The 16,931-nt window shown below is 31.0% G+C and overlaps 1 protein-coding gene across 3 annotated transcripts; it reads left to right on the top strand.

The window, feature by feature from the left end:
* The first annotated feature begins 326 nt into the window (after nt 1-326).
* On the top strand, nt 327-16,233 carry Hsc20 (iron-sulfur cluster co-chaperone protein HscB-like protein, mitochondrial). 3 transcript variants are annotated; one of them, XM_076474312.1, is made up of 2 exons: nt 327-1,264; nt 12,952-16,233. In XM_076474312.1, exons 1-2 carry the CDS (start codon nt 500-502, stop codon nt 13,336-13,338), a joined length of 1,152 nt encoding a protein of 383 aa, XP_076330427.1. In that variant the 5' UTR covers nt 327-499; the 3' UTR covers nt 13,339-16,233. The 3 variants fall into 3 exon arrangements, 2 of the variants coding, with proteins under 2 accessions (XP_076330427.1, XP_076330428.1); XR_013019434.1 differs by lacking the exon at nt 327-1,264 and adding an exon at nt 4,817-4,941 and having other exon boundaries at nt 12,952-13,089; XM_076474313.1 differs by lacking the exon at nt 327-1,264 and adding an exon at nt 6,056-6,112.
* The last annotated feature ends 698 nt before the right edge of the window (nt 16,234-16,931 follow it).

Raw genomic sequence — 16,931 nt, 5'->3', positions numbered from 1 at the left:
GCTGTTTTCATCTGTCGTAATAAAACGTGATACGTTGATTTATACCAAGCATTATTAATTCTTGTATTTGGGAACAAATGTAACATATGTATATTTTCTAAAAGTATTTTGACACTTTTCGTAAAGCTAGAGTTTTGTTTATTGACCTACCACGTATCTCTGTTTCGTTGATAAAAATTTATATATTCTTCAAGTTATCTTAACATTATAGAATATTTGAGTACCTGTGTATACCAATATTGTATTTTATCATATTTCGCTGTATCGTATTATGTTATTTATGATAGTAATATCAAGAGCTTACCGAAAGGTTAAAAGTAAATTTGTTTTGACTGATATTATTACACTTAACTGCAGTTCTTTACGTCGCCGTATATGCAACTAAGTTTGGGTCAGAGAGTGAGTGAAAAAAACTTTACTGCACAAAGCTCGCTTTTGTGGGTTAAGTACTATAAAAAGCATAAAACAGCTAAATGCATGTAGTTTATTTCTTAACACAATGTTACTGATAAACATTAAGCCTAAATTTTGCAATTTGCAAGTTTTAATAAATTGGACAAAACTCAGCTGTAAGCCTAACATGATATTAAAATCAAACGTTAATTCATCTGTTGTATGGCCAGCTTTGTTTTGCCTAACTAATGTTTTGAATGAATGTAGTAGAAAGGCTAAAACTATAGGCTTAGATTTTTATAAGGTGAAAAGAAACAAGTCATGTGATAAAATTAAAAGTAAGTTAAAAGATAAAGTTTTTTTAACATTAGCAGTAGCAAACACTTTTTATAGAAAGACTAAACTTGGAACATTTTTCGGCTTTCATGGAACATTTAATTTTGAACAAGATCTTGAGAAAATTTATTTTACAGATACAGTGTATAAACACTTTGTTATTAGTAATAAATCCATAAATTTCTGGAATTTGAAAAATGGTAAAATTGTGACACCTGTTCATAAAAACGTATGTTTGACCAAGCATACAAAAGGTTCACAAAGAATGTTTTCAACATCAAGGATTTTATCAGCTAGAAATTTAACTAAAACATCACATAACTTGATTAAGTGTTGGAGTTGTGGAGTTGATCTTCAAAGAAATGAACCAGTCTGTACTTCGTGCGATACTATTCAAAAACCTGAAGATAGCTCAAACTATTTTGCAGTTTTTGGCTTTCATCCTACATTTGATATTGATTCATCTGAATTGAGTATGAGATTCAAAAAACTTCAACAAAAACTTCATCCAGATAAATCTGTGAAGAAAACTAAGGTATGTTATTATAGCTATAATATTTAATGGTACCACAATGTATGTATGCCATTCATTGTGAACCTATAATCATTTTATAAAATTGCAGAGGTAGAAGTTTATACATGAATATTAACTCATAGATGTGGTTTTTATGGGTAACAAGTTACATTTAGATTTTTGTATGGTTTCAAAATTTTTCCCCAAATCCAACAACAGAGTTCAAATGTGGTGTGTTACTTTTGTTTTGTTTTTTCAGTGGTATGCTGATATTTATTTAACATGAGCAATTAGCTAATATAATTTTTTGTAAAATATATATTAATATCATATGCAATTCAAATCAAACTTTTTTCAATGATCTTGAGAGAAATTTATTTAGAAAATTAAAAACTTCTTCCTTTTATCCATGTATACCAAATGCTTACTTTATACTTTTATAATAACAATACTTTTATAGATCATATAAATTTATAAAATATTTTTCCCATATTGCAAGCACAACATATTAACAGAATGAAATGGCTTGAGCAATGTTTCTAAATAAATCTGTAATCTTGGATATTTTCCTGTGTTATTAAGTTTGCACAAACAAGAACTAAAGGATGGCAGAAGACCAATTAATCTGTGAAGATTACAGATACTAGCTACTGTACAAACTGTATGAAATAATAGAACTTCTTTCATGCTTTGCAAAGCCTGTAATATACACTTTAGGCTGTACTGGTATGTATTTAATTGTTTCACAGCCACTTTCTCAATTTCAAGAGGAAGTGGCTGTTAAACACTTAATGCATACCAGTATGGCCTAAAGTGTCAGACCACAGGCTTTGTAATTTATAACTCTGATAACTCGATATAGTAAGAAATTGTAAATTACTCCTTGGAATGTGTATCATTAATATTATACTATTTCTAATTATTACAGTATTGTTCAATATAAAATCTGAGGGATTTCTTGGTCTGTTGTGGCTGTTCCAATACTATATTAATTTAACTTCATGTAGATTGATTGTACTTCTCACTAGTAATTTTTCAGTATATGGAATGCTGTTTACTTCTTCACTGAAGACTAAAGAAAGAAAAGGCTGTCTATCTACAGTCATACTAATTTTCAAATTGTATTCTCTTTAAATATTTCATAATAAATTATAAGTAAACATTTGTTAGTATCACATATGTAATGTGCTAAAAATTAGGAGGGTGTGCCACATTACATACAATAAGTAAAGTGACAAAAGGCCTTTTGGGCAATTATATTTAATCCTTATCAATGAAAAAAAAAGATGATTTAGGGTAATAAAAACAGCAGTAAAGGTAGCAGGCAACCATTTTGCCAGTCCCTCTAAACTTAAATAAAAGCCCTTGACATCCATATATATGTCCAACACAATTTTAATTAACAGCAAAACATCAGCAAGTGTTTGAATATTAATAAAAAATTGGAAAAAAAAAGACTGTATCTCAACTTTCATAACTTAAACATGTTACCTCTAAAGTTATAAAAACTCTCACATGCAATACCTTGGCCTGTTTCCTTAGAAATAACACTGAATTGTTGGAAAGAGTTCAGAGGAGGATAACTAGGATGATACCTGAAATGGAAAGATTGTTGTATGAGAAGAGATTAAGGTCTCTGAAAAATGATAATTGAAAAACAAAAGAAGCTAGAGGGAACCTCATTGAGGTGTTTAAGTTTGTCAAAGGTAGCAGCATCAGCTGGTGATGGCTGCCATTTAAGGGTTAAGGGAGATTTATGGGTACGCTTGAAGAATAAATAAGTGATAAAAGCTGGCTTTTTGTTTTTATAGTTTAGTGGATCAGGTGGCTCTTGTGCTATGATACTGTTATTAAAAGTCATCTGCAAACTGTTTCTGAAACCTGTCAATTGATCCAAGTCATTCTACTGTACCTCAGCTTCCTAAATATGGTTTTAAATATCCAACATTTTAATATCATCAGCATATTTTAGTAACTATGCCTATGTCAGTGTCATTAGCATAAATAAGAAAATACAAAGGTTCAGCACTGAACCTTGAGGAACATCACTTGTAATAAAAGACTCTCTCTGACTGGATTCCACTAATAACATTTTGTTTTTCCTCCCCTTGCCATCCTATAATCCAATAAAATAGTCTTTTTCCAGAATGTGATGATGTGACTTTATTATTTATTTTTCTGTCTGGCACTTTATCAGATATTTTTTAAAAATCTAAGAAAAATAAATCTGCATAATTTATACCATCCTGGTAACAATAAACATTTTGAACATACTTTGGAAAATATTAGAATTGGCATGCTCTTATAGGTGCTAAATAGAAAGATGGAGAGATTAAAAATAAAATACAAAGACCAGACAAAATTTTTTTCCTAGAGTTGTAAAGGAAGTCAAAGGTTAGATGTGTGAGCCTGTCCATTTCATTTTTATAGTCCAGTAGATAGTGGAAAGATTCCTAAGGACTTAAGAGTTGTAAATGTTACTCCTATTTTTATTATTGAAAATTGTTATGGAAACTATAGACTATTTATTCTTGTATTTGTAGTGAAAAAATATTAGTAATTACAAATATTAAAGAAAATCTTTAAAAAATATTTGCAATATAAAAGAAAGCCAACATGTATTCACCACAGGGAAATGTTTTATTTATCTGTTAATTTTTTCAAGGGTATTACCTTTGAGATAAAAAGTGTAAATACATTTTCAAAAAGTTTTGATAAGCTGCCACACAGAAGATTGGCTAAGAAAACCTCATCAGTGGGGGTTGGGACCTAATTTTCAAAATTATGGAGATCATATATTAAAGATTTGTTGTTAGTTGATACATATAAAATGTGGTACCTTACTATGTCAATTGTCAAACTAGACTTGAGGCTTCCCATGAATGTGTATTGCTCATTAACCATGGATGTTAACATTCATTAACATTAATATTCCTCATGGATAAGTTAGTTGAAGCCAAAACCACTTTAGTCTTAACAGCAGCTGAAAATTCAGCAGACCCAAAACATGGGTAGATACAAGCCTACAGATAACCCAAAGGTTGAAGATATCCCTGTTACCTTCCCCAGCTCTTGAGAATGAATTTATGCAGTTGTCCAGATATCAGAAGCCACCCATTGCCATGTTTAACCACCTACAAGAATCATCATCAGATGTGTGTTCTCTTCAGCAGGACTATTACATTTCAAAGCTATGAAACATATTTCTGAAGCTGTAGTCAGTTTTATGTTTGATTGGAATCTCACTTGTGATAAGATAACCATCCACAGAATAACTACTAATAAGATAAAACCAGCAATATCATCAGTGGTCAAAACATTTGAGGTGAAAAAGGGCTCCCAACTTCAAAGGTGGTCAAGCCACTATGGCCAAAAGGCCACACAAGAAACTGCTATAGCAGTTGAGAACTGACCTACCAATTATCTTAAGCATCATATAACCTATTTTGCAGCAGATGCTATTGTTGAAGCAGCAAGAGGTGGCCACAAAATGAGCTAAAGCAGGGCATTGTATAACTGAGAGGAGGACTAGCTACATCAGATTGTTGTACTGCCTCCTTGGTTAGAAGAAATATTACAGCTGTTTGTTGAGCTAGTGTAGATCAAGAAAGCTTTGGCTTAGGACCAAGACATAAACTGTGCTGTTACTGTGGCCAGTCAACATTCAGCTGCTATTTTGGAAGGTCTTTGAGGTTGAGGTGAGGGAAGTTATATCTCATGTTTGCCATTGGGTGTAAATTCTGTTTGTATTTTTATTGTGTGCACATGTATTCAGTTTGAATATGAGTTTTGCTTGTTTTCTTTTGATATTGATGAAGTGTTGGATGTACATGGAAATCTGAATTTTGACAACTTTATTACTTTGCATTTTCTCATAAATTGAATATAATTTGCTATGGTTCATAGAGTGTTTGGTTTGTTTGATGGAAAAGTACTAATATTAGTTTATGTTTTTAGAGTGTTTGTTTTTGTTTATTATGGCAATATTTATTTGTATTTTTAATTTGAATGTTCAGAATAATTGTGAAAAATAATTGTATTAATTATTATATCTGAATTTAATTTAAAGACTAGCTTCCTGATGTTTTCCTAGTCTCTGTTAAAGAGCTATTTTGCATTTTATAACTTTGAAGTTTTGGCATTATATTTGTTGCTTTGTTATTAGAATGCTATTTTTTTGTGTATAATTTTGTTGTTGTTGAAGTGAGTTGGTTTTATTTGTGATTTTTAAAGGGCCTTTTTCTTGTTGATTGTTAAATGGTAATTTTTTTTAAACCATTCAGTGTCTTTATCTTAATTACTGGTGAATAGTTTGCAATATGATGTATATTCAGATTTGTACTTTTTGCATGTTGATTTTAATTGTAAATTTTATGGTTTCATTGTTAATGCATATTTATTTTCTGTAATCATTGCTGAATGGTATTAGGGTTTATAATATGGATATTTATTAAGTGAACCACTGTTGAAGGAATATTCTTTACTACATTTCTTTCTTAAAAAGTTTTATTGTCAGTAAGTATTTGTAAGGGCAAGGAAAGGTAAGTATTCCTTGACCAGTATGCATATACAGATGTTATTAGTTTTAAAACTGAAATAATTTTCAGGCTGAGAAAAAGTATAGTATTTATGTATACCATGCATTTTCTACATTATTATTTTAGTATCATATTTTACTGGAATTAATTAGTTATTCTGTATGTGTGCAATTTTCACATAATAAATAGTCAACAAAGTTAAGTTGATTTTGTTCTATCTGCCCATGTTAATGTTTCATTATCTAGAGATAACACTTGTTTTGTTTATAGGGGAGGTATGGATGTAATGCTTCACATGGTGCATGGACACAGACAGCTTTCTTCTACTATAGTAAGTCAGTTGTTACCTAGGCTCAGCATGATTGTGTGGTTATGGTACTTGACTCATAAACTGAAGGTCATGGGTTTAATTCTCCATCACACCAAGCATGCTTGCCCTTTCAGCCGTGGGGACACTATAGTGTTACATTCAATTTCATTATTTGTTGGTATAAGAGTAGCCCAAGAGTTGGTGGTGGGTGGTTATGACTAGCTGCCTTTCCTCTAGTGTTGCACTGCTAAATTAAGGATGGATAGCACAGATAGCTGTTGTGTAGCTATACACAAAATTTACACAAAGAAATGCCTGCAGACTTACAATGCTAGAAACTGGGTTTCACTGCCCGTGGTTGGCAGAGCACAGATAGCCCATTGTGTAGCCTTGTGCTTAACTTCAGACAAACTATAAATGCTACTCATTCAGCAGTATCATTTACAAACTTTATACACTGAATAGTGTGTTTAAAGCTAACAGAATTATATGTGGTATTTTTAGGCCAATCTTTTGCATATTCCTCAAGAAATACTGTAAATAACTTGATAATTTAAAATAATTTTTCACATGTTAGAGTTAACAAAGTCTTCCAAATTGCACTATTTAATCATCCCTGAAAAGTCTAACCTTGCTTCTCCAATGCCTCAAACATTTTAAAACTTAGTTTCAATAAGGGCATCGTCATCAATAAATGAAGTACAGTGAATTCCACCAATAAGTATCACAAGTGATCCAAAAATTTTCTTTACTTCAAGAGATGATATTTTCTTATTCATTTTCTTATAGATCTCAAAATACTTCAAATACTTTGACAAGGAGCAGGAACTGTATTAGCTGCTGTAAACCATGACTTTACATACAGTCAAAGAACAAAAATGCAAATATCTTTCAATGCTTTAATATTTTTGATGATTAATCAAATTGACTCCTGAATATCCATACTTTCAAGAAATGTTTTTATTTTGAATTTTGCGTAAAGCTACACAAGGGTTATCTGCACTAGCCATCCCTAATTTAACAGTGTAAGACTAGAGGGAAGGCAACTAGTCATCACCATCCACCACTAACTCTTGGGCTACTCTTTTACTATTGAATAGTGGGATCGACCATCACTTTATAATGCTCCCATGGCTAAAAGGGTAAGCATATTTGGTGTGATGGGAATTCATGCTCATGAGCATTATGGTTATGAATCAAGTACTCTAACCACCTGGCCATGCTGGGCTTAGGTAACAACTGGCCTATCATTGTAGAAAAAAAGCTGCCTATATCCTTGCACCATGGGAAGCATTACATCCCTATCTCCCCTATGGACAAAACAAGTGTTATCTCTAGATAATGAAAAATGAACAAGGACAGCTAGAACAAAATCAACTTAACTTTGTTGACTATTTATTATGTGAAAATTGCATGCATACAGAATAACTAATTAATTCCAGAAAATTATGATACTATTCAGCTCTAGTTAAAGTGCCAGTCTAGTGTCTAAGCAAGTGCACACACATTATATTTGTATTAAAATAAAAGTTATTTATTGTGTTTACATTGTTTTTATTCTCTATATTTCATTTTCACAAACTCTGTCAAAGTGAGAGAACTCAGAATTACATCACATTAGGTATGTTTTTGATTCTCTTGTTATTTAGTGGGTCTATTTAATCAATCTCGAAATGATCAGTTTGACCTGAATACACTTTATTCATATGATACTTTGAACTAAAATCCTTATACAATACATCACAGCTTTGGCAATAGTTTTCTCAACTTTTCATGCTTAAATATTCACAAAACCTTAGCATTCTCCATTTTAATAACAAATTACACATTCCTTAAGATGTTTTCAGACTACTTTGGTATTTGCAATGACTTATATAATGTATTCATTACCATTTCCCTAAAATCATAAACATCATCATTTTTCTCCTTGCATTCCATATCAATAAAATCACCAAAAGTAGTGGTGATGTAGTTAGAATTAAAAATATTAAAATGATTCACTCTTTAAGTAGGCTTTGTATAAAACTGTGTGATAAAACAATATGAAATTAGTCAACCTTTCCACTTTTCCATAAATACATTTATTATTATTTCAGTGCACTGTATATTCTACTGTAGCATCTACTTCTAGTATTAAACACATGAAGAGAAAGTCTTAGCTTTAAAACTGGTGAGATTTCTTGATGAATTGACTTAGATATGGCATTCTTTTATTTAGACAAACTGAGATAGAGGAATTGTCAAGAATAAAACTAAAGCATAGAAAGGCTGTATAATATAAATTTAGTAAGGATAGGGTTGCATATTTGATTAGTGATAATATGGAAAGATATTAGTATATTAACAGATATGGTCAACTAAATTTATTTGGTCAAACAACGATGAGCATCAAAACCTTTATGCTTTTTCACAAAGTTTCTAAAGACATTTTTTCTAAGCCATTCTTTAATCTCAATATATCACACAAGTAAATTTAGTACATAATATATTTATTATGTCAGGATTACTAACAAACACAGTAAACTGTGTGTATGTCTTATTTACAGGTACTCAAATTTTTACTATAATAAAATATTTTTGTTTAACACTGTTATTGTATAATAAACTCTGTGCTAAACCTCGAAGTCTGTGAAAATTTTGTTGAAACTTAATAAACATGAAATGTTTATGCAAGATGGTACAAACATTATGGTTGATGGTAACATCTGAGATTACCAGCTGGCAACTTGTAATAAAGATTGTAGAGTTAACACCATGCAATTAAAAATGGTTCATACTTTACTTTTATCAGATGAATAAACACAAACACCAGTCTAAGGCCTTTATTTTCTCTCATAAGTTCTTTGAATTAATATATTAACTGATGGTGCACAGAATCAGTCCCTGTATTGGAGAAGGAATTTTTGACTAATTTTGAATTTACTAAGTGTATCTACACAAAATGTGGCAAACATCTAGTAAAATGTACAAATCTGTTCTACATAAAAACTCAGATGTGTTAAATGTATTTATAATGGAGATGTGTTTGTGAATAGCTGATGTCAGTTTGATTCTGACTTATTACACTGTATAGTTTGCTTATTGCATTTGCATAGCATCTGTAACATTCAAAATGCGTATCTACAGTTTTTCTTCAGTATCCCTACTTATTGTATCTGGTAGCTACTCTCTCCTATCAGAAAATTATCACTGAATTAGAAAAGTAGGGTAAGATGAGTAGCTGATAACTCTTGACATCAAATACATAATACAAGGGTGTGGAATGCACACTTTGACCGTCTGCACATAGTAACACCTAAACAGAATGTTAGACCTTGCACATAGTAACACCTAAACAGAATGTTAGACCTTGCTAACTTGAGTGTTTAAGTTAAATTGAGCACTATAATCATGTAACTAGTACAGATAGCCCTGAATGATGTAAATAATTTTGTCAAGGCTTTGACAAGAATTTCTTATTCTTACCTTCATCATATAATGTTGGCATAGTGTGGTATGGCTGTACATTAGGACAATTTAATTTCTTCTCAAAGAACACATCAACAGCTTTGTCTGGTGAGAAGTGGTAAACTTCTAACCCCATATTTTTCTTTTATGCCATTTTTAAATGGCATAATTCTCATCACATCAATTTATGTAATGATAGGTTAGTGATTTACACAGAATGCATAGTCTTTCTTCCAAACTTGACTAATGCCTGCCCCTTGAAATTTGCAGAGACAAATTCCTTCAGCTCATGCCACTGGCTGAGTAACTCTTCTGTGCCATTTTCACTCAGGTCTGTGATTGCAATAATGTAGTCTGTAGCCACTTTCAGGCTAACATGCAGTTCTTACATAGACTTTTGAGGTGAGATGAGCATAAGTTTGTATGCAGGATGAACACATAGCTTAATACATTTTTCACACCATCAAGCTTGCACTCATTTAGTTTTGTTGTGTACATTTTGTAATTATTGTTGAAAAAAAGCCAGGCATGAAGTTACATATTTCATGTAGCTTGCTTCCCCTGTTGTTGTTTCAGTCTCCAAAAGAGCTGACAACTTGCTATATTCTTCTGACATGCACAGTGTTTTGAAATTCTCCAAAGTAGCCTTGAGTTTTTTTCTCTGCAGAAAGTATTTGTTAGATTAAAATTGCAGCACCTTGCTAACCCAGCGACAGTTTTTACAATGGTAGGAGGAGTTTTTAGACAAGAACATAAACTACAAGATTCACTGTGATGATCTTGTTGAGCAAACCCTTGGCCTTTCTTGATTATGCTTTGAGTCTGCAGCCTTGAAATCAAATATGTGACCAGCTTTGATAGCTAGCAGCCTGTGATAGATCTAACAAGGTCCAAAAATGTTTTTTGGCTTAAGAAATGCAGCCTTTGTGACAATTGCTAGTTCATGTATCCAACATTGTTTAGAGCTATTGTAGTATAAAGAATATGTCTAGGATAGTTGTGATTTATTTTCCTAACAAGCATGCTTGAAAACATCTATCACATCTGAAACATCTATTCATTCTTATGGTTGAAGCATTGCACAGTGACAAGCCACGGATGACTCTTTTGTAACATGGTTGCCACATCTCTTTTTTAATCCTACATTAACATTGATTCCATCAGCACTGAAGCTCACCATGTATTGTGTCTTGTCCTGGGGCTTCAAATTCATTTTAGTCAAGGCATCTTTTAACACCATGGTTAGGCCACCAACACTCCCATTCCTGACATTTTACCCATTTAATCATTATTAAAAGAGGATCTCTTGTCCTTTGTAATGAAACCATACTCTAATGAAGATATTTAATAACCCATCATAATGGTTACCAGATGTTGATTGATGTCCTTTTTGAATACCCAGATAAAACTAAACCACGTGGCTTTAGTGAGCAACACTTCCTTCAGTCCTTTTACTGGCATCCTGCCAAAACTGTCAACTTTGATTCCATTTGTGCCTTCAAGATATAGTGGCTGTCATCACTAGTGCTGCAGCAGAGAGAAGATGTCTTGTATAATTTCCTACTTGCTTCATGATGCATGAGATTTCTATTGCAAATTGTGATGCATTAACAGCTATTTCATAAACTACTTGCCTTTGTGATTGTATTTTTGGTGGTCTCTATTTTAGGATATATTTAATTTTTTGTCTTCTACCTTTATCATTTGTAGGTATAAAATATCAATCCAAATTGTTGATCTTTTAACATTGAAGATATCAAAGTTGGGTTTCTCATTTTCACTTCTTTTGTTACTTTCTTGAAGAAGGTTTCTTTTAAAATTCAGGATAATTATACATGTTTCTTTCGGTTTCCTATTTTTTCTGAGCCTTTTTGCACTCTATCCTTTCCGTAGTTTGTAACATTTGGGTTCATAAGATGCTAAATTTCTTTCCAGAGCTTATATACTTGTTTTGGAGAAATTTTTTTTATACTAGCATATATTAATCAACTATTTTATCTTCTTATCATTATTCATGGTTCCAACTTTTGTTTTCCATGGTTAGTGTAATAAATCTAGTTTGGTTTTGTACTTTAACATTTCCTCTGGAACTTGTCATTCACCAGTTTGTTTCATTTTATCCTAATCTCTCAGGTCTGAGAATTCTTGTTCTCTCTGGATTGTATTTTATTACAAACTTACAATTAATATTTCTGCAGTATTGTTGTTGTTTTTACTTTCTTTATGTTAATTTCATGGTATTTCTTATTTTTTTTTCTGAGTTTTTTTATGTTAACTGTTTTCTTGTTTTCCCAATTTCTTCTAGCCACTTGAAGTTGTTTCAGGTATATGCCAGAATAATTTTATAGTGAATGCTTAGTTGGAATTTACCAATATGAAACTGTCTTTTCATTTTTGCTTAGTGAATATATAACAACTGTGTGACATGTGCAATGTTACTTTAAAAAAAAAGGTAAAATATTATAATGATTTTGCATGCATGATGTGCACAAAAACAACCAGATAAAAACATTAATAAACACAAATATACATAGATAAATTTATTTAAAATGTAATATAAATATATTGAAATAAAATGTGAGATATAGATCAAAGTAAGAGGAACTATACTTATTAAAAGTAGTTCAGTAAAGTAAGTTATGTGTAATATATAATTATGTATAAAACTTAAAAGGGCTGTGAGATTTGGTATCAACATTATACTAAGTGCTAATGTTTTCTTATTCTAATAGGCCCAGCATGGTCAGGTTGTTGAGGCACTCAACTCACAATCTGAGGATCTCAGGTTCAAATCCCTGTTGCACCAAATGTGCTCTCCTTTCATCTGTGGGGAGTTATAATGTTTTAGTCAATCCCATTATTTGTTGGTAAAGGAGTAGCCCAAGAGTTAGCTGTAGGTGATGATGATTGTCTGCTTTCCCTTTTGTCTTAGACTGCTAAATTAGGAATGGCTAGTGCAGATAGCTCTGTGTAGCTTTGCACAAAATTCGAAAAACAAACTTATTCCAATTACTCTAATCAATCAAGGTACATTTAAAATGATACAATTTTCCTACATTATTATTAAATGTGTCTATGAGGTTTAATCAAAAAATTACATTAAAAAATGTCATGAAATTGTATTTTTTATTGTGAAATCTCATGTAATTTATGAAATATTTTGCAAGTTTATTTTGGTTGAATTTACATGTATGATATCTATAACAGCAGGTTTCTTTTTGTGTACAAGTTAAGAGAACTTAGAAGACAAAGTATATTTTGTGATCTAGTATCAATTTATCCATTATAATACATGTGCACCTCAATACATTTTTTTAACAAGCTTATAATGTATGCCATTTAAAAATCAGTACATTCACGTGATATGTTTATGAAGTTCAGCTGTCATTGTGATAATATTCTCTGCCTTCCAGAAAGAAAAATTATACTCCCAAGGTCAATCAGCTATTGTAAATAGAGCTTATCAGACTCTTCAGAGACCACTAAATCGAGGACTTTACCTTCTGAGGTTAGTTGGATGCCCACTTGAGGAGGAAGAGATTAATATGGAGCAGGAATTCCTAACACAGATAATGGAATTTAATGAACAAATTTCTGAAATCACAGATTTATCAGAACTGGAGGCAGTTGCTAATCAGATTTCTCATATTCTTCAAGAAATGGTTACCAGTGTTCAGTTAGCATTTAGGGAAAACAGACTAGAAGATGCCAAAATAATGTTGACCAAGATGATATACTTTACTAATATTGAAGATAAAATAAAAGATACAGTTATAGCTTTGGGGAAACATGATATTTAGTTAAGAACAATAATTTCAGGATGTTGTATGGAAGTTTTCTTAAAAGTTTTACAGTGACATATCTGGTCTCTCTTTTTTTTTTATGGCTAAAATATTGATTGATGGCTTTATTAGTGCTGATAAATGTATCAGTAATTTAAAAAGTAGTATAGAAAGTTTTCTTACCAAGAATCATTTCTTCAAAAAGAAATTGTTACACGTTAGAAGCTTCTAAAATGATCATTTGGAAAGTACAATATTGTTCTTAGAAATTTAACATTAGAAGGCTTTTGAAAAGTACCATTTTGAAAGTATAAAATTGTTCTTAGAAGTTTAACATTAATTTGAAATAAATGAAAAGTGGCTCGTTAGCGAATGAAGACTTTTCATACTAAAAATCAGGTTTTGATACTGACAGGGGGCATAGCATTGTATATCATTTTCCTTGGCATCAAAGAAAAATAATATGTTGGAAAAATCAGGATAAGTGTTGGAATTCAGAAGTTTATTTTGATGTAAAAAATTGTATCTATTTTTATTGAAATGATATTGACCAACTGAAATTGCTTTGATTCAAATATTGTATATGGTTTTCTTAATAATGTCATCTTATATCTAAAGAATATTTTACATATATCTAAATGGATGAATGTGTGGTGTTTCAAAATGCTTATGAGAAAGATGTTAAAGAATTACTTGTTTTATCTAATCTATTCATTCATTAGGATATTACTGTTCTTTATTTAATTTTTGAGTAACTTTTTTTAGTGACTGTAGGTTAGATTCTGGCATTCAAAGGCTAAGCTTTCAATTTGAATGATTTGTAAATAGCATCACATCTTCAACATGTAAAAATATGACTGGAGGATTTGAAATTTTCATTTCTTCTAGTGTATTAGCAATAAATTCCTGATTCAAAAATATAGGGTTGTATTAGTAAAGAATGATTTGACTAAGTTTTGTGTCTGCCTGTGACAGTTTGGTTTTTATGAAGTAAAATATATGTGTGTGTGTGTATGTAAGTTAAGTAGTTCTTTCCTTAAACTTAATGTACAAATAATTTGATGGAAAACATCTGACTTTCATTGTAAATTTGATAACTTTGAAAAGCAATATGAAAATAATCATCGTTTTAGTTTTTGATCCATTAAATAAAGATTTGAACTGTTTTAAATATATTTACACTTATTATGTTATTGATTTCTTTTTACTCATTATATATATATATACAGTCATGTGAAAAAGTTAGGACACCCTATGAAAGCCTGTGTATTTTTGTAACATGTTTTGATATATAGATATTTAATTTCAATTTCAACAATACTGAGAGATTATTGGAATATAACTAAACAATTAAAACTGACAAAAAAACTTTTCAATATCTTCTGTAAATGTAATTCCACAGAAATGCATATTCTAACTGAGGAAAAAGTTAGGACACCCTACCCCCTAATAGCTAATGTTACCCCCTTTGGCTGAAATAACTGCAGTGAGATACTTCTTGTAGCCATCTACCAGTTTTTGACATCGGTCTGAAGAATGTTTGCCCCACTCCTCAATGCAGAATTCTTTCAGCTGTGAGATGTTTGAGGGGTTTCTTGCATGTACAGTTCGTTTCAAGTCACCTCACAGTATCTCAATGGGTTTAAGATTTGGGCTTTGACTCGGCCATTCCAGGACTCTCCATTTCTTAGTTTTCAGCCAGTCATTGTTTTGGGTCATTGTTGCATTGCAGGGTCCAGTTTCGCTTCAGCTTTAATTTTCATACAGATGGTCTCACATGATCCTCAAGCACTCTCTAATACACAGTAGAATTCATGGTGGATTCTATGATTGTGAGCTGACCAAAATTGCGCAAAATTAAAGAAGCCTTACTTATACAACAACTTATACCCAAAATAAACCAATACAAAGGAACACCTTTATACCTATATTAAAAATTATAAAATAAATATATAAAATTATATATTCAAACATCTAACACCACCCTCTACATTCTGACACTCAGTTACACAACCCCTTTCAAACATGTGGTAAGCTTCCAGTCATTTACCTCTTTCTTTCTTTGTGAACCTGACAATGACCAAAGAAAGTCGAAATATTGTTTGCTCCTCATCATAAAATATTTTTTCAACCCAAATGAGCCGTTTTTACATATATATTTCTCTACAAGTGGGTTATCTCGACATCACTGATTATATATCCAAAAATGTTACAAAAATACACAGACCTTCATAGGGTGTCCTAACTTTTTCACATGACTGTGTATATATATATACATATCTTAGTGTATGCAAGTTCAGTCATAAATTTTATAGAATAACTTCTAAATAATTTTTTGTAGTTTAAGGAATTTAATTCAGGAATTTTTATTCTACAGACTTACTTTATGAGTTTATTACTTAGACAGTTGTTTTTTATTTATTTTTTCAGACATATAAGAAAACTTAGATCTTTCATGTCAAACCAAAATTTGTCTCGCACTTTGTTTTGTTTTCTCAAATGGAGGTTAAGGCTGTCTGGAGGGAACACTTTTTTTTAACCACTTGCACCACAGTAGTGTATTGTCTGTCAGTCAGTTAAAAGACACTAATATGACATCACATAGGCATAGTTAATGTTAAAATTTGAACTGTCATGACATCAGTAAAATGTGCATGTGCCATGAATCATAAGAAGAATTATGTACTCTGTAGGTTTCAACATAGCATGACATATGAAGTTGAAAGAAATAAAAATATTTGTTACTATTAATTTTGATTTTATCTACTCTTGAAATAGAACATATTTGAAGATCCTTTGGAAGCACCTTTGGTATATAATTCATTTTTTTCCCTCTTTAAGTTCCTAGTTGCATTATCTAAATTATGATTTGATCTTTGTACCATTAAATAAAGAAGTATAATAAAAAGAAAATATTGTCATGTTGTATATGTACTTAAAATATCTTCTGAAAAGTTTGTTTTTAAGGTTCTTAACAAAGAAAAGGAGAGAAAATGAAACCAATGATTGAGAAACTTAAAAATCATAGACACTTAAGAGTTAAGGGTGTAGGTTTTATCAGTTTTGTACACATTCACATACTTTGCAGATAACAAAAGTTGACTTTGAAAGTTGAAGGAAAGGATTTGGATGATCTTACGAGTTTTGTTTGATCTGAATAAGGGCTACAAATAATTAGATAAAAAACAAACATATTATACTAAGTTTAGATTTCCCAAATAAATTACAATAGCAGTTCAAGCCAGTGTGTAGTGTTTCTATGTTACCTAAGTAAATATTTACTATATTATTTATCTGTTGTTGCTGTTATTTAGTATATTGAGTGTTATTGCTTTTTATTTACTGTTTATTATTTTACCTTTATGATTATTTCAAAGTATTAGCCTAATATGTGTATTTAGGGCCAGCCTAAATTTCCTAACCTGATCACTTCTCATGAAATGTTATTGAGATTACAGTCAAAATATTGTTAACAGTGAGGGTACCCAACTGGTGAAACAAGGTATTCTAAAAAATAAGATATAATTAGCTGTACTGATTGCCAAACTGGCTTATAGTTTTGCTCTGAATATCTAGTTTGTTTTGATCAAAAGTTAATATTCTTTAACATT

Source organism: Tachypleus tridentatus, chromosome 13, assembly GCF_004210375.1.
Source record: "Tachypleus tridentatus isolate NWPU-2018 chromosome 13, ASM421037v1, whole genome shotgun sequence".
NCBI lineage: Eukaryota > Metazoa > Arthropoda > Merostomata > Xiphosura > Limulidae > Tachypleus > Tachypleus tridentatus.
The sequence above is the reverse complement of the archived record's forward strand: the minus strand, read 5'-3'. Positions and strand labels throughout refer to the sequence as shown.

Coding starts and splice junctions, on each gene's coding strand:
- Hsc20 (XM_076474312.1), top strand. CDS start 500: ATGTTACTGATAAACATTAAGCCTAAATTTTGCAATTTGCAAGTTTTA. Junction 1,265..12,951: donor AATCTGTGAAGAAAACTAAG/GTATGTTATTAT, acceptor TCTGCCTTCCAG/AAAGAAAAATTATACTCCCA.